General features: G+C 36.7%; 2 protein-coding genes across 2 annotated transcripts in view; one reads left to right on the top strand and one right to left on the bottom strand.

The window, feature by feature from the left end:
• Positions 1–8328, top strand: part of Smp_073110 (putative vacuolar protein sorting vps41) — a gene marked incomplete at its 5' end in the record, with an annotated part of 37256 nt that extends 28928 nt beyond the window's left edge. Inside the window, 6 exon segments of the mRNA XM_018793811.1 lie at positions 495–506; positions 512–766; positions 3072–3122; positions 4655–4894; positions 6108–6485; positions 7796–8328. Of these exon segments, the coding sequence (XP_018648286.1) occupies positions 495–506; positions 512–766; positions 3072–3122; positions 4655–4894; positions 6108–6485; positions 7796–8131 (1272 nt within the window). The 3' untranslated portion in view covers positions 8132–8328.
• Positions 8329–8684: 356 nt separating this feature from the next.
• On the bottom strand, positions 8685–21761 carry Smp_210770 (putative vacuolar protein sorting 26, vps26; the record flags this gene model as incomplete). Its single annotated transcript, XM_018793812.1, has 7 exons — positions 8685–8996; positions 9113–9274; positions 14567–14778; positions 14817–14923; positions 14958–15122; positions 15155–15528; positions 21612–21761. The coding sequence occupies 7 exons, from the start codon at positions 21759–21761 to the stop codon at positions 8685–8687; spliced, it is 1482 nt and encodes a 493-aa protein (XP_018648287.1).
• Positions 21762–23077: the final 1316 nt, after the last annotated feature.

A 23077-nucleotide genomic window follows, 5' to 3' on the forward strand; every position in this document is an offset into this window, starting at 1 on the left:
CAGAAGAATAGACGGCGGATACCACGTTTATATTTTAAGAAGCGCGGTAGTGAAGTCGTGTTATATATAAACAAACAAAAGTATTCGTTTCTTTACGATTGATACAGAAAAACAATAGATATCAAATATGAGTGTGATTACATAAAAAGTGTGACAACTAGGAAAAATATGTGACCTTTAATTTGTTGTTACAAAAAATCACTAGACATAAATGTCACTATAAGTCTCATTGTGTCCAAATATTAAATCAGAATGTTTTTGTACTTAAATCAGTTTTTCATCTAGCATTAAACTCTTTTAATATTATGAGTCAGTTAATAATCTTAATCTTGACTCTATAGGTTATAACTTTTGATTTGAACTTTTTAGGAAATTCATTCTGAAAAATTACGAATGAAAATTCTTAAATTGCTTCTTATTGTTAGTTTTCTTAGTTCTAAAATTGTTCAATTATTTATTTGTGTTCATCTTTATTCTTTCATGAATATTTGTAGAATCTATTGATCTAACCAAATTAGATACAGAAGTACAAGCATTATACCGTGGTTTAGCAATAATATATGAACAAATGGGATCTTTTGAACAAGCAATAAATATATTAGTTCGTCTACGTGATCCAGAAGTGTTTACGCTTGTAAAACGTAATATTGTCAAACTTAAAGATCGTCGGCTAGTGGATATATTAAAAGACCATTTGATTTATTTTATGGAGTTAAATACAACAAAAGCGATTAACATGCTAATGGATCATATTGATCAAGTTTCGGTAAATCACTTTATCTTATGCTTATATATGGTTTTGTTTTGCTCTTTTTTAAACACTCTCTTATGTTTCAGACTTTGTTGTTTGTCATATAAACTATAATAAAAATGTGATTCTTAGTTTATAATGGTAAATATTTTATTGGTGTTATAAGTCCCTCAAAATATTAGTGAATGTCGATCGACTATTCATTATTCATACTGCTTTTTATGTCATACTTCAACTGGATAAAATGAGTGTATCTCTTAAAGTTTACCTGTGATTTTATTTTGTTAGGCTTCAGTAGGCTTTGCTACGTCCACTATTTGGGTTAGTTATATCATGAAACCAATAACTATATCAATTTACTGTTTTAATTCCCTTTGAACGTCTTGTTGTCTCTGCAGTATGATTTGAAAACATTTTAATTAATTTCTCATATCGAAGTCGGTTATGTCTGTTAGAATGTTTAAAATAGTGTCCTTAGATATGAGTACGTTTTGTTCATCAATTATTTACAATTAGTCTGAATCAAACTAAATTATAATTCAAGTATATAGAATCTTTTTTGGTTGCATACAAATTAAATTACCACTGTCCTTCTTCCTTTACTTTTGATGGTTTCATAACTCATAACAATAATTATTATCATATGGCTATTAACTGGGAAATATCTTTGGGCAAGAACAGATTTATTTCTATCTTTTGAAAAAGAATCCCATTTAGACTATTGTTTAACTGATAACTAAATTTGATTGGCTATTTCATCTCACCGTTAATACATAATAGATTTGAATCGATAACTTGTCGTTTTCCTGTATATAACGATTTTAATTAGAGTAAAAGTTACTTTCTGTGTTATTTGAATATATATTGCGTACCGTTGGTTGTTCTTAATTATAAAACTATATTTTGTTACTTTCTCTGATTTGTCTAAAACCCATTGTGAACTACAAAAAATCACACTTATACTTTGTATCTCTCATTTTTTGATTCTCTTAAATCGATCAAGGTGACTGGATTATGTATTACACATGCCTAACCATCGCCTATCGCGACACTTAATACTGACTAGTATAAGGTTAGGCTGGAAAAAACTCAGTGGAGAATAGATATCATATGGAATTATTGACTTTTGTTGTGACGTTTGAGAGTCAATAAAGTGACATGATTGTAGTGGCACAGACATACTCATTCACCATCTTCCTTTCTAAACATTTAGATTTAAGTTGTTGTTCTACGCTTATCAATCTTGGATATTATCTTCTTTAATGTCATAATTCTTATGTTGAGTTTTTGTTTCTAATTTATGTAAGATGTGACTGAGTGAACAAATGTACATATGCACCAGTTATTATGTTGGCTCCCAATAACTGACTTTTAATTACTGAAATCAACCTATTATATGTAGATATTTTGAATGAATTAACAATTAAACAACTATCAGTATGAGGTTATGGAGATTACTATGTTTTTGATTGCGATGACAAACTGACTGATGTTAGACCATTGAAAACCTGATATCACTGGACGGCCGTTCCGCCCTACTGTAGGACTCCTCAGCAGTGCGCACCGACGATCCCACTCGCGGGATTCGAACCTAGAGCCTTCGGTCTCGCTTGCGAACGCTTAACCTCTAGACTACTGAGCCAGCATCCAGAGGTGACCAGCGAAACTAATCCGTGCCAGGTAGAGACAAGTACCGACCTCAGTACGATGGAAGATGGTCCCGCAATTTCGTGGAGTGGTTGAAGCTAGACATTAGCACCCTTGGATACCGGATTAGTGGTCTAGAGGTTAAGCGTTCGCAAGCGAGACCGAAGGCTCTAGGTTCGAATCCCGCGAGCGGGATCGTCGGTGCGCACTGCTGAGGAGTCCTACAGTAGGGCGGAACGGCCGTCCAGTGATTACAGGTTTCCAATGGTGGTCTAACATAAATCGGTTCATGATCTCAATCAAAAATTAAACAACTTTTATTTTATCAATTTTTAGAATTTACAGTGAATGTTTCAATTGAATTGTATAATTATCGATGAACAGTAGGACGAATAAATCATCATAAATAAGTTAACTGTGTTTGGCGTTAAACACTATGTAACCTACTAACCTAATCAGTTGTGTAGACAAGAAGATTTTGAACTATTTATACGACAGTATGTTTTTGATCGAACAGTCTATTGTAGTATAGTTACTAATCATCTGATCCATATCAAAATGATGATATAATAAATTTTATAGTAATATTTCTGTCTATTACACTGAAGATCATTTTATAAACATGAACTGTCATTCAATATTGTTAATCTTTTTTTAAAACCCCTATTTATAGATTGATTACGTAGTCAATCAACTTAATTCGGATTCTATGTTACTTTATCAAGTGGGTTGAATTATTAAGGAGTTTATGTGTTTTCATGTTAATTATCTTAGCTACATTTTACCTTGACATGTTGGTACGATGAATCATCGATCAGTTTATTTTATGTATGAATAAAATGGTCTGCTTTTTAAGTAGTGTTTTAGGAATGTAAGTTTAATAAGACACGGTTAACCTTATGTGTAATTCAACAGAGTCTTCTATATTCATCCAACTAAATGATCCTCTTAACTGGTTGTATTAGTCGATTTCAGTGTAAGGAGTAACCCAGTTCATCGGATTTATACAATAACCAGAAATCTTTTTACATGCTTAGAAATAAACAGCAAACAATTAGCTTATTTTCTATTACCTTGCATAGGAAATCACGGGTTATTTGACTTTTGTTATTAAATGTTGGCTTCTTCCAAGGATATTCTTGATAATATTTTCCCAAGTTATATTTCCGCAATGGCGTTTGCTTTTGTCCCAGGATTATTTCATGTTACCATATAAAAATGTCTCATTTCAATTCTAACAACTCGATTTCTGTTCCTGATATAAAGGTATCCTGAAAGTCTCATCCTCTCTCTCCATTTGGCGTCTGGATTATTGACGCTGAAGTGTTGTTGGGTGTCAGACCTTCGGTCGACGCAGTTCCTACTAGTCTCATCTGTATTAGAAGATTCTCAGTTCGAAATTGCCATAGGCCTCGGTCGTAGTCGTACTTCTTGACTGAACATAGCTACATCTTTTGTATCCTTCCTTGGCATACTGTATTTAATTGGTCTGGAATCACTGAACTACTTCATTCTTCGTGATCAAGTCGTAGAATAATGTTTTCAAACTTCTCAGCATCATTTCCCATCTCAATCGGAAAAATTCTATACACAATATTACAAGATTTTTATGAGTAAAATAAAGAACCTATTGGAGCCCAACAGCGTTGTCTCTGATGATCGAAATATCATTCACATGTTTCTTAAAGGCATCCAGTGCAGGAAAACGTGTTTTTAAGCCCAAATAATGTTTATTTCAGTAAAAGTAACAAGCGCATATTTTCAAACTAGCTAATTTACATTGAATTATTCAATACTGAAGTAGATGAAAATTTCTCTGCTATGTACCACTTTGACTGTTTTACTAAGGGACTTTATCTACGGTCTAAAATTTCACTTAAACATCAGTCTATATTAGGTGACAAATACTTAAAATAGGATAGTGACGACATTTACCCATCAATAGTATCAGTTATAGACGAGGTTTTTAAATTACGAAAGCCCTACTTTGGTGTTCTGTAGTCAATTTCAATTAAATGTAACACAACTTAGTAATCACGTACGCATTTCTGCAATCCACTCCAAGGCACAGTTTTGTGTAAAGGTCAGTGATACTACTGACTACCCAAGCCAAAGCTAGATGTATTAAGTCTTAAACATGCAACCCAGTGATGAAACTTTGAGTGATATGATCATCATTACATATAACTGTCAGTCTTCTACGGTACAACACAATACTTTTAATACGTTTTTTTCGCTTGTTATTTTTTTCTTCAGTTTTTAGACAGCGTTTACTATCGATATCCACAACTTATTGGCCCATATTTAACTCTTCTAATATCCTTATACATCAAATTTTGTCGAAGTAAATTGCTACCTTTATTAAAGTCTACAGATCGGTATCCTCTAAGTGAAGCCTTAAGCCTATGTGAACGCGCGAAACTTGTACCAGAAACTGTTTATCTACTGACTAGAGTTGGAAGACGTCACGATGCATTACAATTAATTATGACGAGAGTAAGTGATCACTTTGGATAAGTTAGGTCCTATAACTTACTTATTCTTCTTTATAATTAATAAAAGCGTATTCTTTATTATTTTAGTAAGCTTTGGGGGCAAATATATCCACTGGTTTAATTGAATGAATAGAATGTAGTTCTTTGGGTTGATAATTCATTTTGAAGCCGGTCGGGACACTTTATGTCATATAGGTAATTACTTACTTTCGAACTCATACTTAATAAAACCCACATATACATCAGAAAGCGGCGTGGTCGTCAAGTTCCTCTATGTTCCAAGCCTCTAATAGCTATACCTCGAAAATTGCTCTCCATAAAATATATGATTGGTATCATCTGTTTGTAGTAATCCATTATATAGATAGACTTTTTAGAATACTATCATTGAGATTAACTTCTGTTCATCAAGCAATGCTACAAACGATGTAGAAAGTGTATTTACTAATAGTTCAGGTTCTCATGTAAATGTAGCGCAAATTGACAAATAACACATTTACGAAGTATGATTGCGTAATATAAAGCTTATTAAATATTATTTTTAAATTTAAGGACAACTTATAGTTACAATTTTTGGATCATAATAATATATGATCCCCTGTGAATTTTGAGTTTTACTACTGGGTAGTAGATATCTCATACGTTTAGAATATAAATTAGTGACACTACTATGCTGTTACTTCATTAATGTCTATATTGTATTGTGTGCAGGAGCTTGACTGATTGATGGGTTGTTATGCCGCTCTGGTTGTTTGTTAGTGACTACCGGTTAATCACCACAACATAACTGCATACAGTCACATACAGTCAACCCGAGGTCACCGTTATAATATAATTTATTCTTCTTTCTGCTCACTCTAAGCTTTAAATTGTGTGACAACAGTTTAATTGTCACTATTTAGGACGTGTACTGTTGATCATAACCTATGTACAAAGTTGTCTAAGATCTGTAAGTTATAAAATACGCTTCTGAATTTGTTGACTGTCGATTGCGTTTTTATACATAATGATGATGATTGGACTTCAAAGCTGTAGTCGTCTGTTCTTACGGAACAACTGAGCTATCACTTCTTTGACGGCCCATCTTCCTTGTCATTCCTATGGACAAAACAAATTTTGTCAAAGTCAACTTATATAGTCCCTTTAGTGAAATACGCGACTTCCATCAGGCGATATTTGTTTTATCAATGCGTTGTTCACACTTCATTATACAGGGAGGCGAAGACTCGTCACCTGGAGAATCTACAACTCCGGAACAACGCCAAGCTATAGCTGCTGCAAAGTCGATCGAATACTGCCGAGAAGAAGATGGTATTCGCGCGAAAAATCGTCGCCCTTTCCATCGACATCGTAGTATGAATAATTTAAATTGTAGCAAGGATTGCGATGAAGACGAAGGTGATGAAAATGCTGGTGAATTATGGCAACAGGTTATTTTATTTGCAGCGGATAAGCCTGCTTTCATATGTGCATTACTACAAAATGCAGGCTGTGAAGGTCTCGATTCACGTCTGCTACTACGTAAAATATCACCAGACATGACTATACCTGGACTTCGTGATGCAATTGTCAAGCTTATGCATGACTACAAGGTAAGTAGTACTTGTCATCTAGAACAAATTGAGGTATTGCACGAAATTACATGTCCTAATGCGCTAAATATAAAGTGTCTGAATCATATCGCATTATCTGTGTCGTATAAATGTTAATTTACATCGGTAGTGATTCTATGAACTAAGTGAATCGTAAAATCAGAAAGGATACTTATCTCGTTCTGGTTCTACTGTATAAAAATGTTAACTGGAAAGCCGTAGGCTTTTAATCTATATTATAGTTACTGAGTAATAGACTATTTCTTATTTATTTTATGGGGTTTTAGTAATCGAGGTATTGAGGAGACCCAGGGTATTCCTCGAACAAAGCCCCGACGGACCCTGAAAATACTAGGAAACATTTTATCCAATCAACATTGAACAAAAGTTTCTCAGAGACATCTAGAAAATCACATTTCTGACTAGATGATTACCTATCCTGCTATTATGTTTAGCACGGTTCCAGAACCTTCCAAGAGCCCAAGACCATCTGAAATTCTTTAAATACCCCTAATTTTCTGTACATAAAATAACCTTAAAGTAAGGCGTTCTTCTCACACTTTGCACTTTTTCTCGCGTTGGAGTTGTCGCGTAGAGTTAGACTGGGGTTATTTGAAGAGTTTAGGAAACGGATTCAAGCGTGAAGTTAGGAGATTTATCAAAAGGGGTAGTGTTCCCCATAGGGAAGAACAACGTATGAAACCCAATGTTAACTGGCCTTTAATAAGCTGTCCACTGACAATGCTTTACAATTGGCATAGGCTTCTTCAAAATGTGTTGTGTTCTTGTCTTTTTTTAGTTTGGGCGAAAACGACATTCGTTACTGTTTAAACGATTTTAAGACTGTATTATCTTCTTGATCTTCAATTTTTTAAAAATTGAGTTGTGTCTTAACAGCAAATATCACCGAAAAGAACATTTGCTTCGCTGAATTGTCTTTATATCCTCACTGATACAACGGGTTATTTTTGTTAGATCTTAAAAGAAACAAATGGATTATTTCAGAAAAATACCTACCATGAACTGGTATATACAAAGCGTTTTTCGCAGTCGTTTTATAGATTTTAGATGTAATGTAATGAACTGACGGAACAATTCCAAAGCCTAGAGAAAATTGTTTGAGACAGGAAAGGATTAAATTTCTAAGTCATGCAAGTTGGATCTTAACGTCATCGGGTTACAATCTCCATGTAATTAGACTTCAGAAAGACTAAATATCGGTATCTTTGATGTGAGTATTAGTTTTGCATATCTACTTATAATATTGATCAGAATTTAACGTAAAATGACTTGTCTTTTCGTGTTTCTAGATTCAACTTGAACTGCAGCAAAGCTGTTCACGCATTTTGTCATCAGACATGCATCAGTTATTCTTACGTGTTATCAAAATGCAAATGAAAGGAATTCGTGTGAATCCAAGTGCTTGGTCCTCTATTGGATGTGCAGTGTGTCTGCAACCTATACTGAACAATAACGGGCAATCATGGCGAAGTGCAAATCAATCAAAATGTGATGTAAATAGTCAAAACAACGGAGAAAATCATCGGTCATGGGCAATTTTTCATTGTAATCATATTTGTCATGGAGACTGTTTATCTAATGAAGAAACGAAATGCCCTTCGTGCTCAAAATCACGTATAATATAATCCGCACTGACAATTAACAAAAGCTGCAAACCTTGTGATTTATTTTATCATTTTAATTCACAAAGGGAAAATATTCAGCAGACTATTTTTTTTAAAAGTTTGATCATTATTTTTTTCTTTCTTTTTGATATAAAAAAAACAAATTTTTTATTGTTGAAATCAATTTATTGTTTCATGTGAAATTTAAAAAATATGAACAAAATTAAAGTAAATTAATTAACATTCTATTTAAAAGTTAGTAATAGGAGTTGTGATCAATAAAAACGAGAACGCGAAATTCAGCACAATCAACACTGATTTCAATATTAGGTATCTGCTCATAAACTAAACATAGCAAACGAATTATTTTATGTAGCGAAAGATAGATTATGAATAAGTTACAGTCGGTTCATTCAACTTTGATTAAACAGCAGAAATGCAAATGATGAATTAACATCTAGCGTATCACAGCACTTTTTTATTTTTAAAAGTCTACCGGAATAATTTTGACTAGGATTGACTTTAGCAAGCAAAATTTAACATGGAATGAACATGTTAAGTATAAAATATCTTCTTACTTCGAATTTTGCGTAATTGATACACTAGAAACAGTCATAGATGATTCGTTTGGAAGGTCATCAACGGTTGATGATTCTGTGTGCTTATGAACCTGTTTAGGTTCATAACGGTGCATACTTCTGGCTGCACGTGTATGGGGAGAAAAAGAATCACAACTATCATTGTCCTCTTCGTCATCACCAAGTCTATTTATCTCACATTCGCTGCCAGTAGAAGCAGGATTACTGAATAATTTAGAACAATCTGCATTATCATCTTCATGTTCACCAGTGGAGAGGTCGGAACATACACTGTTTGATTCTAGACCCTATAATATGAAATAAAAAAATCACATAATATTAATCTTTATTCGAGAGTGTACTTACGAGAAACTTAGTTTTAATTAGTAACTGTCTTCAGTTATCGTGAATGCGATATACGTACCTTTACAGGAGCTTCGAGATCTGTTTGTTCATCCATTTTGTTATCAGTGTGAGCTTCTCCTTTCTCTTTGACCCCGTTTCCGTTAGTTTCAAGTCCTTTGTCTGTAATCTGTTGCACATAATTCTTGAGTCGGCGATCAGATTTTCTGTACAATATAATTTCCTAAATGAAAAGAATTTTAATTCTAGTACTAGTACTAGTTTATTTGAGTAAAAGGAAATTTCGGAAAAAATGTATCTTTTTAGTACATACACTAAAAGTAATAAAACATGATCTGATCGGCTTATTTAAAGTACAATAAATATCAGAAAATCATCAGATGTGGATCAGTTAGATGAAAGCACGTATTATAACTAGTGTTGGACAACTAGATATATTTTCCCCTAAACACTATAAGTACGCCCGAAGGTAAGAAGAATCTATTCTGTCTCTCGAAACTTTCTCATTTGGCCACGAGTTATTTTGACTCTATTATGGGAGTGTTTCATAATGCCTTAACATGGAGTGTTCTTACGAAAGTGAGGGGTCGAAAAGTGGGCATCCATGGCTTAAAGTAGGTCAGTAGATCCATCTTGGTAACTTGAGAAACCTTGATTCTGAATCAATGGTGCATACAGACTATAGGGCCCTGAGGGGTCAAGGGGTGTGTGAATTTATTTGATTACCGGGCTCCATAGGACTGAACCACCTGACATCGCTCTAATCCCTATAGTTAAGTCGAATGCTAGAGGACTAGTCCCATAATGAAGTTGTGCTTTAGTTTGGGCATCTAAGCAGTATTCCAGTTTATATATGTGTTGGGGATGTCAAATCCCCAGAACTTACTTGGTAAATGGCTTAATCTTGTAGTTTTATTTTGAAAATTTGAATTTAGCTGTTTTCGCGCCAAAAGCGCTCTTTTTACCTTCACGTCATATTTCCCACCTGTAAACTATCTTAACCGCTATTGGTCCTTTGTTTCTTTATGTGTGCTATTTACTAATGATGCTCAAGGACAATTTGTTACTGTATAAATGCGCTTGACTTTTTCCCTTATTTGATTGCTTGTACTCGGCTGCTTACGGAATACATATATATTCCCCTACTTGCCTTGGACTTCTTCATCTAGTTAGCGGGGCCTGGGACTAACCGATTAGAATAGCTATCGTGTCATTGTGTCATTGGCTTTCGTTCGTTACCGCGGAATCGATTTAGTTTCAGGCATAACAATTGGCGACGGGGACAAAAAAAAGTGAAAAATGACGCTCCCTTCTGACCGCTTACAGTTGCTATTTGACCGACATTTGGAGTTCATGGTCAAACTACGCTCACAGTTTCTGGATCATCAATGCTTCGCATATGCGTCGGAAGTGGATGTATTAATCTCTGAATTGCACACAGAGCTAGCAAATGATCGCAGCCCCCATGATTCCTCAACAAGCCGCAACCTAAACGAAACTGCAGTATCACAAGACATGCCCGGTTGTCCATCACTATCCGTTTCAGCAACATGCCCGGTAGTGGATTCAAACTCCACTATCCTGGAATTAGCAGGTCCTATCAATGACGCTTTCAGCTCTCATCAACACGATGCTATGTTAAAAGCTCATGAAGTGGTCGCACCAATTATCTACGAAGTGCCAGACATCATATCGAGCAGCACACCGAGCGAATCGCATTCTGCAATAGAAATTTTTACCGAATCTAATGCCAAAGATTCCCAAGCTTGTCCAGGAAATTTGTTACATGCATCAAATCCGGAACCTAGCGCAGTTTTGCTGGACACTGTTTTTCATAGTGATCCACAACCTGCCAGTGATGTTTGCAATAAGTCTAATGACTACATTTCTGCAGAATCAAATTCTGACCTCACATCAAATGTCGATCCTCACCATCCAGTCAATCTTAGCAGGTTCCCTATTGAATGCCAGAAACATGTTATAAATAGAATCGCATTAGTAGAAAATTGGGTATATGAGGATCCAACACTATTTCGTGGGGGAGGAGGAGCTCGGATTTCTTAAAAAGGGGAGGTGTTGGGGATGTCAAATCCCCAGAACTTACTTGGTAAATGGCTTAATCTTGTAGTTTTATTTTGAAAATTTGAATTTAGCTGTTTTCGCGCCAAAAGCGCTCTTTTTACCTTCACGTCATATTTCCCACCTGTAAACTATCTTAACCGCTATTGGTCCTTTGTTTCTTTATGTGTGCTATTTACTAATGATGCTCAAGGACAATTTGTTACTGTATAAATGCGCTTGACTTTTTCCCTTATTTGATTGCTTGTACTCGGCTGCTTACGGAATACATATATATTCCCCTACTTGCCTTGGACTTCTTCATCTAGTTAGCGGGGCCTGGGACTAACCGATTAGAATAGCTATCGTGTCATTGTGTCATTGGCTTTCGTTCGTTACCGCGGAATCGATTTAGTTTCAGGCATAACAATATGTATATGAAGAAAGAATACTAGTGAAGAAGAAGAAGAAAAACTGACCCGCTTATCCGACACTAATAATCAGAAAGTGTGAAGACTATCACTTTTCACCATTATTTTATCCTACTTTAAAGTTCTACATTATTTAATCCTCGTGCCCCTTATGCTCCTTCATACACTGATTTGAATCAGTAGTTTACTTTTGGAATTGATGTCCTGTACGAATGGTCTCAAATTGCAGAGTGGTTGATTTTCGGAGTGTTACCACAGCATACGAAGTCTGGTCCAACACTTCTGAAGCCACCTATGCCATTTAAACTTGTCGCTGATTACGTTTACACTTTGATGTAGACCGGAGAACAGATGGATTGAGGGATGTATTCAAAAAGCGTTGATACTAATTTGCATTGTATATCTGGGATCCACAACTTTGCCTGTAGCTCTTCTAGAGTTACTGCTGGTCCCAAACCCGGGTAAAGGAGGAGGGTTGTGAATAAGGTTAGCGACCCCATTCCGTAGAAAACTAACTCGCTAAAAAAACGCTAAACAGAGAAAATAATTCAAACCATTTAAAATCTGCCCTGGGAGTTGACACAAGCTGGATAGCAAGCGCTACATACGGGAGAGATGCTGCTGAACTCTTGTCACGAAGAGGAAAATGCTTCACACATTCAGGAAGTTGCTTTCATGGTGTCCAGAGAAGCACGAAAGGCACTTGCAGGATGGGAATCTCATAAGACAGGAGAACATTGTGGAAACTTCTTCGACACTATGGAGTTCCTGAGAAGACTCTCAACATTATCCTGAGCTCATACGACAGACTACAGTGAAAAGTCGCGCATGGAGGACAGCTGACAGATGCATTTCCAGTAAGGACCGGAGTCAGACAAGGCTGTCTACTCTCCCCCTTCCTCTTTATTCTTGTGATTGACTGGATTATGAAAACCTCGACATCTGACAGGAAGCACGGAATACAATGGACATCTCAGGATCAATTAGACGATTTGGACTTCGCAGATAACCTAGCTTACCTATCTCATACACACTGACAAATGCAGGTCAAGACAGTTAGTGTAGCAGTAGCCTCCGCATCGATAGGCCTCAACATACACAAAGGAAAAAGCATGATTTTCAAATACAACACAGAGAACACCAACCCTATTACATTTGGTGGCGAAACTCTGGAAAATGTGGAAACATTCACGTACCTGGGAAGCATCATTGATGAACAAGGAGGATCGGATGCAGATGTAAAGGCGAGGATTGGCAAAGTAAGAGCAGCACTCCTACAGTTGAAGAACACATGGAACTCAAAACAACTGTCAACCAATATCAAAGTGCGAATCTTCAATACGAACGCCAAGACAGTCCTACTGTACGGAGCTGAAACGTGGAGAACTACTACATCCATCGTCAAGAAGGTACAAGTGTTTATAAACAGTTGTCTATGTAAAATACTCAACATTCACTGGCCGGATACTATCAGCAACAGCGTTTTATGGGAGAGGAAAAACCAGCTTTTAGCTGAAGAGGAAATTATGAAAAGATATTGGAATTGGATAGGACATACATTAAGGAAATCACCAAACTGCATCATGAGGCAAGCACTAACTTGGAATACTGAAGGGAAGCGGAAGTCCAAAGAACACATTACGCCAGGAAATACAAGCAGATATGAAAAGGATGGCAATTCGATTGAATAGGTAGTGAGGCTTCATCAACTGAGGTGGTTTGGACATGTGTTACGTATGTCCAACCACCGCCTACCTCGACAGGAGGTGTTCTCTGGTGCAGGAGCAGGCTGAAAGAAAGCAAGGGGAGACCAAACCAAAACATGGCGTCAGTCCATGAAGTCAATGACAATTGGACTAAGCCATGTTAATAGATGTAGACTGCTTGGTTGGGGTTCGTGTAATAATCGTAACCAATGGTGAGAGACTTTGGGTGACATGGCTCAAAACCGTTTGAAATAGCACAAATGCATTGATCTCTTATCTTTCTTTTGAACTCGAGTCCTGAAGTCTTCTTATAACGTTTTCACCATATCTGATCTCTACAACCATTGATATTGTTACTACTCTTACCACTCCTAGGTTTGATTAAAAATAATTTCATGTCGTTATGTGAATGCATTTTGACAACTTGGACAGATGCACGTACCAGCTTCTAGGTTGTGGATGACTGAATGAAAGGGTGTTTTTCAAAATATAGTCATATGATTTAACCATCAAGATTAAGAGAGATCCTGCTACCGCGGGTTGTCTTATGATGATAAACGAATTGTAACGGTGAGTTTCTTGTAATCCTACCTTAGCTGGTACACGAATATCAAATTAGTTAGTAGAGGTTTGACTACCTATTGATTTCAACGTTCCTGTAGCACAGTGGATGCGTGAGGAGGGGTTTGAGGATGTAAAAGAAATGATTGAATGTAGGACAAAATCAAGTTGAGTGGTTAGAAGTCCATTAATAAAGAAACATCAGGTTTTTTATATTGACACATTCTTATCACACGATGGAACTATTATTGGATGACATATCCAGTTAATAGTCTAAATCCTGGTTAGAGTTATTACCATCGGTTGATGCTAAGCAACTAAAGTATTAGAAGATAAATAGAAGTGTGAAAGTGGACATTTCTCTGCCGATATTTCTTAGATAACAGCGTTCATTTTTTTCTTGACAAGTGCAGTGACACTTACTGACACATATTTGTATAGCGAACAACGTTGGAAGTGACTACGTTAGGTGTATAATGTTATAAAAAGTGGATAAAAAGTATATTTTAACTGAAAGCCTAAAAGTCCCTTAATCGCTTAAACTAAGTCTATCTTCTAATAAGTATAGATAGACAAAACAAAAGTGGGATTTACAATGGAAGTCAACGAACTTTCTATCAAACCACAGTCAACTAAGAATGAGAACCTTGAAAGACCATACCGAGGAAAATACTTGAAGAGGCATAGAAAAGATAGATCTTCTGATTTTATTACTGGGTGACAGTGATAGATTTTCAAATAAAGACATAAAATCCTTACTTGTTGCTTGTAATATCGCCGGTCCTCTTCATCTAACAGTACTAAGTTCAGGAAATATCTCACAGAAAATTTGCGATAAACATCACGCATAGTGGGACTCAAGCCATAAACATGTAAAAATAGTCTGATGGGAATTGATTCGCCACGTACTGGTGCACCATCCATTATCTCATATTTCCCAACAGTATCAGTTTCCGTAAAAGCAGTAGGTCCTGTGAATAATGTAATTTTAATTTTGTGACGAACTCACCTGCACCAATGGTCTCACGCTTCAATATTTGTATCTCCATGTTTTTTATTTTAACCCTAACCAGTAGGAAGTATATCTTACCAATAATGACATCTTGTAAATGGTATCTAAACTGTTAAACATAAAGAAAGAACAACACACTTTGACTTATTGTACTCGAATTCAATGTGTAAACTATCTTCTATCCCAACTTCCATTTGGATACTGTCACTCGTTTCGGAACATCTCATCGTAGAATGTACAATGAGTTCAAATTCTTTTGTGATATCAGCAATTCTTTTTTGAATAGTAACTCGTAAAAAATACCTGTTATTTGTAAGAAGTTACATCAAAGTTACCTTAGACGGACATTCGTTCCACAGTATGACTCGTAGGGTTTTTCAATCCGTAGGAACTCGAATGGATAACTTGTTGAATGGGAAAGTATTCCAGGACGTGCTAGATCTTGACAAAGAGCAATAAACTCTTCGCGGTTTCCACGATCTGTATACAATTCAATTTGACCAATAAATTCGATTTTTATTCCTTGATGTTCTAGTTTTCCACCTCTTTTTAAAATAACATTTACAGATCCACAAACGTTTTCACCATCATAATAAACGGGAAGTGAGTGGATTTGGCCATCTTCATTCCTGAGTTCCTCCTTTTTTCTATGCTCCTCATCTTGCAAGTTTATTTTAATATCAACACTTTGACCAAGGCCCAAAAAGCTCTAATATCAATTAAAATCAACAGAGTGAACAAAACTTAGCGAACGTTAATGAAATATATATGGTCACAAACGTTTGCGTTTCAAGTACTTTAAAAAACCGTAGACTACATACGCCTTGTTTTTTAATGAAATAAACGACACTATTACGGAAATTTAGAAGTTAATTTGTCAAAAAGGTTAACTGTTTAACCTATGAAATCAACAAAAGGAACGGTTGCAGCACCATCGAAGGGTTAAAAAACTTTAACTGTATGGAGAACTAAACGCTGGAAAATTCAAACAGCAAACAATACATCAGCTAGAATAAATTTATGAATAGAAAAAATGTAGGGTGAGTATAGATAAATTAAAATTAGTGGTCTCTGATGTTTAAGTTTTAGCTTGTGGATTTAATTGATTAGAACCGAAGTATCATGTAATAAAAGTGGCAACTAATCTCGATAAGACGCGATAACCTTATCTACTTGACACATCGATTAGATTTCATACGAAGTGGAGCAGAGGATCAGAAGGATTGGTACACTCATTAAACACTGTTAAAATGTGATACGCATTCGCTTAGCCTCATTCATACTAAACCATGAAATTAGCAAATACTGCTCTCTTCATACAAAAGTCCCTTCGACAATTACAAGTCATCAGGTTAGTGTAGGCTCTTTACGAAGCCGAATGTATTTTTATTATGATTATAATATAACGTGGCTAAAATTCGACAAATACAAATCTACGAATTAATAGACATATGTTAGCATATTGGATTTAAACACATGCCATTAAGATAGTTTGAGAAAACATAAAGGAAAGAGGTGGACTTAACACAGATGTCATTGAGACACACAACGCAGTTCTTTAGGCAGTTTATTTTCGCCCTATAAGTATTTCATTTATTTGATTAGCTAAGATACCATTCTGAGAACAATGGCAGGGAACAGTCGTCAAATGTTCAGAATAAAGCTTCATTCGAAAAGGCTGAGATTTCATGTTTCATTAAAAGGCATCAGAAACACTAATGACTTGTTCATATTCATACTTCAACAACTTTTAAATTTGACATTTCAACATGATAGGGTAACATTTTAATGCTTAGAAATCCCAACATTAGATCATTCCACTGAAAAACTGATACTAGACTGTCGAATGAGTTGTTCAGATTATACTCATGTGGCACTTTTGGAAATATAATAACCCTGCAATATTTTTAATTAACTCAGCGCACAACGGTTGTATAATTATCTCACAAAACTTTTCTTTCTAAATTAATTAACACACTTTTATGAGATGAAAAATTGCAGGTAAAAAGCTATAAGCCAGGCTTTTCTAAATACTAATTGGCTGTTTCACACATTACTTATTTGTAATTATGGAATTTAGCACATATCACGATTTTTGAGATAGTTACCATTGAAAATAAACTGTTTCTAGCTAGAGCAGGCTACAGACAAGATCAGTTACGTGTGAAAACGTAAGTAAATGACCCAGAAAGATAGAATTATGTGTTTTGATGCTGATCACATGTTCATTGGCTGTATAGAAGTGATGAAAGTACAAACACAACACAAAACTGCCAGTGACTAAAAATTATGAATTTATACAGATGACAATCGCGCTGCACTGTCACATAGCTGGATATAACATCAAAACAAAACCAAAACATGAACTCACTAGCATAATAGTAGCGCACTAATTAGTAAGAGCCGCTCGCGCAGAACTGGACGGTGAATCCAAGATCCAATACCTTCGTCGTGGGCTTGTAAAAACCGACTGATGTCTTTGCGCTCCCTTACTCTTATTTCTGTTCAACTTCATGTGTTTGATGATGTTTAATGAATCTTTACCTAGCTACTTGACAGCACTAATTCTGGACAGTTTAGTTGCTTTTGTGGCATGATATATTCTGTAATTCGTGTAAATGCATTTGTCTCGGGGTAGTAGGGTTTCTGTATACGAACAGATAGCACATTATCAGGCGCAAGAATAGTTGATAGCGATTATAAAATGCTAAGGTGATAGTTGAATTACAAAAAATAACGACTGATGTACGCACAAATAAGTAATTTGCTCAATTGATAGTGTGCAAGAAGACGGAATCGAAAGAATATGAGGCAAAACGGCGATGGAGATAAGCGAGAGAGGAAGTACTCACTGATACGTTGTAATGATAATCGTGATAAATTATGAGACTTGAATCAGACACAGCTTGTCCAAGTGTGAGATTGTAATCCATAGATGAGTACACATTAGTCTCCTTTTAAAGTTAACCACTAAAGGGGTTTGGTCACTCCGATGGAGAGAGCATTAAGATTAGAGATACCGTTTGGTAAAAAATCATGAGGGCTTAGCTAGAGGGTTGCCTAATGATCTTTGCCTCCACGACCATGATAGCGACGTTCTGGTGGTCTGCACGTATTGAGGTGGCTTGGCGTACATACTATGTTCTATGTGACCATCAGATCATTTTTCGTTCTCTTGTACCTCAGCGACGTAACTTCGAGTGTTAAAGTCTGTCCTCTCAAGTTTTATTCTCTAGCCCCATAACCCGCTTAGTTCCCCGTCTATCCTACGATGAGATGACATTAAACATTCTGAGCATAAGAATGGGGTCGCGTGTATGTTTTAAAGAAAGTTGGAAACATTTCTAAGGTGATTGCGCCAAGTTGTCTTCACCAAACGTGACGAGTTACGTTGGCTTGGTGTCAAAGCGCTTTAGTTACTAGCTCTGGACCACACTAAGACGAGACAATTGTGATCAGATTTTAAGGGAAATGCAGGTTCTTTGTATTAAGTGAGGCAGAGTGTGCATGACACGAAAATTTGACGGGTTTAGTATTAACCCCATATCTACTGCCCGTATCTCCAATATTGAACAGTCATTTTGAAGCTCAACCGAGTTTTTTCGCTCATTATTTACATCAAGATCTTTGCATCGTCGGCGCTGATCAATGCCCTTGAGCTAATTATAACTGACAGACGTTAAATTAAGATCAAGAGCTGGAGGTTACCTAAGATTGTACCTTGTGAAACTCCTGAAGTTGGGAAGTAACTTGCATGCACTGTATTTATTTTGATACGTAGTATCTTTTTCTGTAGGTAGTGTCGTAGTAAGGATAAAAGTGGATCAACGAAACCCACCTTTGCAACGTTAACTACGTGAAGTATGTGAATCACAGTATCAAGGGAATTCGCATGGTCGGTAAACATTACATGAGCCGACATTCTTAGGTCCTAGCAGGTCGCTTGTGTGTGAGTAACTTCAACAAGCAGTTGCCATGCCACCTCACAATCATCGGATTAGTTTTGTTAGAAGTTTTAAGATAGGTAGGGGAATATATAGAAGTAGAAGATTACTGGTGTGTATACTTAAATAAAAAGATGTAAAGTTTATTTGAACTGGACAGAAATTATCATGTAAGGAAGTTTATGGATAGTGCCAGAAAGTGAAAGTAAAAATCATGAGAGCTCTAACGTTAAGCCATATACTCGATCACTGGTTTCGTTGATATGAAGTGATTGTTATATACAAACATGTTTGCCTACCCTTCCCTTAGAGCTGTAGGTGGCGTCGAGTCTCCAGTGACTATGATCACCACTATAACAAGATTACGCGCCAGATAACGACTTGGATCTATCGTTAGGCCGAAAACCAGAAGGCTGTTATTGGTTCAGATACGATATATTTGTTAGCGACCTCGTGGTATCGAAAGGATGCCGAGACGTGCCAAAGAGTACAGGCAAAATGGCAGAGCGTAAGAGAGTTCGCACGAACAAGATAGGTAACTGAACGAAAAATGATTTTGATACAGTTAAACAAAACGAGTACAGTAAAACAATCACTGCTACAATTCGTTGTGATAATAATTGTTTCCATTACACTAATCGCGTTCTCGTCATGAAAAGTAGGTCACTACAGGTGCCCTAGTCTAGAAAGGGTCTAAACTTTCAAAATGTAGCGGTTTCGTTCGTGGGACTGATCGCTAGACGTGCGATCGTAGGACTAAGACTTTGGCAGAACAGGAAGCGATCGTTGATCCTAGAGCTGCCAACAAAGGCCTTCCACGTAGAATGGTACCAGGAGAAACGTACTGTATTTGTTTTTCGGGTTAGCGTGCTACACCACAATGGTCAGAATAAAAAAAATCAAAGTGAAAGACGAAAGTGTATCATGCGTGTAGTATAGTGATAAAGACCTATGCCGTATCCGTTGTTGGTTGTGAGGTTAGTCGCGAAAGCGTACAGGTAAGCGTACTCGGCGACCGGAACGTGAGACGGTAGTCTCGTTCGTACCTCGTGAGACTGCAATCTCATCCGAAGTCAGGGATGTCGTGATCTGCCGATCTGGACGATGCAGATGACACTTGCTGTAGGTCACTTTCATCGGCATGTTCTGACCTGAGACGATCAATGCTGACCATCTCGACGCGGCCATGTTGATCAACTTTGAAGGTCTTTTCGCGACAGTAGATAACGTGAAAAGGTCTTTCGTAAGGCTGTTTGCTCAGATTGACCGTAAGCTGTCGTGTATCATAGGTATGAGTGATTAAGCCATTTGCAGCGCGTAGTTGAAGCATCGAAGCTTGAGACTTACTGTTACCAATGCGTACGGCAGAAACTTGGATACCTGTATCCACTAGGTACCTAGCGTTGGTGCGATAATCGTGCACATAAAATGAACGGCCAACCTGAGGTGAAGGGACGGCAAGTACGGCTGCATTCACTCTCTGGCTCAAGAGTTTCCTGCCTTGTATGATCAGGGAGCTCGACAATGGTGAGCTACGGCCCCGAAGGTACGGTGGAACCAGCACCAACCAGAACTCACTTCCGAAACCGCCTTTTGGCGTGGCTTGGAAGATGTCCGCCTAAAGCGAGTTGTTACGGCTTTACGGGAGCGTGACCTGGGCCGGGTGACGTAGGGTTCTTGCACATTGGATCGGTCTCGGAAACTGACACAGGTGTGAATACATTTATCCCTATCCCCATGAGCCGTGTGTGGAGTAGCATCGAGGTCGATGTTTGAACGTGATCTTGAGGCAACTATGTAGTCGTCTCGGATGCTAGTCCGTGCCAGTGTCTTATCTGCTCTGAGGGCCACCTGGTTGAGTGGAGTGTACTCGAGCGGAGCCGTAATAGTTGGTTGTATATTTGCTGCTAAGGATTCCAGCCACAGTTCTTTAACAAAATCAGATTCGGCTGTCGTATTTACTGCAAGAGATTACAGGCACGTGAGGTGGTGGCTCGGTGTAGCATCACCCATGGGGTGACGTGCTAACAAAGTCCTCATTCGTTCTTCCCTTGACGGGAGGAAATGTCCAAGGATTGCCTACTTGAGACGATCGTAGACGTTCGGTACATTTGCACTGAGGACGACCTCACGGACAGCAGTTAAGTGATCCCTTGGGCAGGGTTTCCAGAGCGTAGGCGTACCTTTGACGTCGGTTCGTTATGCGGCGGATCTCAAATTGAAACTCCAGTGCCTTGAACCAAACTGCTGAATCGTGGGGGATAAAGGGAAGCGGTCGAAAAATAATCGCCTGTACTTCTGAGTATATTATATTAATGCTATTCTTATCGTTATCCACCATATTGAGTTGTTCCCGGAATATTATATATTGAAAAATATCAATACGAATACGTGCAACAAAAGTGGATAAATTGCTGCCGTGTTCACAGTTGCTGAGCATCACCTAATGTCATATGCTGGATGTAAATCTTTTCAGTAATTATACGCTCAGCTAAAAAGATCGCGTAGTTAAAAACTAATACCATTTAAAGTTCCATATGAGACAGAATCGTGATTCCAGAAACTGAGATCCAATTTGGGTGTCCAATAATCAATGACTAATTTTTTTTGACCGCCCTATTGGCTAAAGTATGTGAATTCATTAGAAAAATACCCAAAATTAACATCATTCCAGAGGCAAAGATAACTGGTTATGCTACAAGGCAGTACATGACACTTGCACTAAGCAAATCAAATGAAAGAGAAGTCATCAGCCTATGAATAGTTATCACAAACGTTTATACATTTCCATGGGGAAGATACACAGGAGGTGTAATAATGTGAATCGGGATTTTTAAAAAGCACATACTTTCCATGGTGGAGATTCCAAGTTGCCTGATACGGAATTCCAATCCAATAATTTTCCACCTTTTGTATGTCTATTTAATAATTGATCGCCTATGTTTTGCCTTGTGATCTGAGCTTCGTAGAGTTTAACACTTTTAAAACCAAGAGGCATTTGAACACATATTAGTCTTCTAGATCAGACGGTATAATTATAACGCTTCTCATAATTTTGAAGTTTAGTTCAAGAGTGGAAACATACCGTTAGTTTGATACTAATTCCTGTGTTTTGTGTATGAAGTGAAAAGTTATCTGCATGAAATGTATAAACTACATCAAAGTGTTGAATGACCACTGCATAGCCAGTATAAGTTCCATTGAGCAAATAATCACCACAACTATTTACTATTTTCCCCTCAATAGTTTCACATATATTGGTGCTTACTATATTTAAGTATGGGTATTAATCCTGTCCCATGTAAAATATAAGATGTGTCACTTTAATAACTTTCTTGATCAACCCATTCGGTTTTCATTGCAGTGGGTGAACACATCTATAAGTTTCGCTAACAAAGGAAAAATAACATCTGACATTGTAAACAATGTACTGACATTTTTGTCTACTGTAATTTGTATAACTGAAGTCGCTCATCATACAGCAGTGCATGGTTTCAATAATAAAAGTAGTCACTGTCCAGTTGATCGATTATTACAACTATGAATACACTGCTATTAATCCTACTTTATGGTTTTACACGAAAAATTTGCTACATGATACATTGGGATCACGTGATAATCACGCACGTATTTTAACTAATGTGTTTCTAGATGGATCATGAATAAACTGTTACTGGTACCTTTATATGTTGATCTGATTATTTATCACATAAAAAGTAATTCACATATGCCAGTGACGACCCCCTTTAGATAAGCTTTACCAATGTATAAAAAAATTTACCGAGACACTATTACACAAGGTCACTAAAAATCGGATTGAGCTGACTAATTAGGTCTCACCTTATATAGATCAGATTACAGTGTTTCTTCAAAATTATGGATTCTATTCAGCATGTTCTACATTGTTAGATGATTACAAAGCACATTAGCAAAATAATGTGCATTAACCTTCTTTCAATATTTTTTGAAGTAAACAAATTCACAGAAATACACATAATTCTCCTAAAACTGTAGTTATTACTAGCTGAATACTTTTTGTGTTTGTTAATTAACAAGAATCTTAAGCCTAATTATGTGCAGGGATTTGTTTTTAAATGACTGTACATTGTCTACAGTAAAATAGAAAACAAAACATAAATTAAGGTCAACCAACAAACAGACCAGGATGAAGTAGAATATAATTTCAATCTGATGCATTCCTGTCCAGCTCTATTTGTTTATGAATTTCACCAGAGTACTGTATTTTTGAAATAAGACGCCTACATTCAAATAACCTCTGATGAATGCCTTAATAACATTGAACCATAATAAGTA

This window comes from Schistosoma mansoni, chromosome 1 (genome assembly GCF_000237925.1).
Source record: "Schistosoma mansoni strain Puerto Rico chromosome 1, complete genome".
NCBI lineage: Eukaryota > Metazoa > Platyhelminthes > Trematoda > Strigeidida > Schistosomatidae > Schistosoma > Schistosoma mansoni.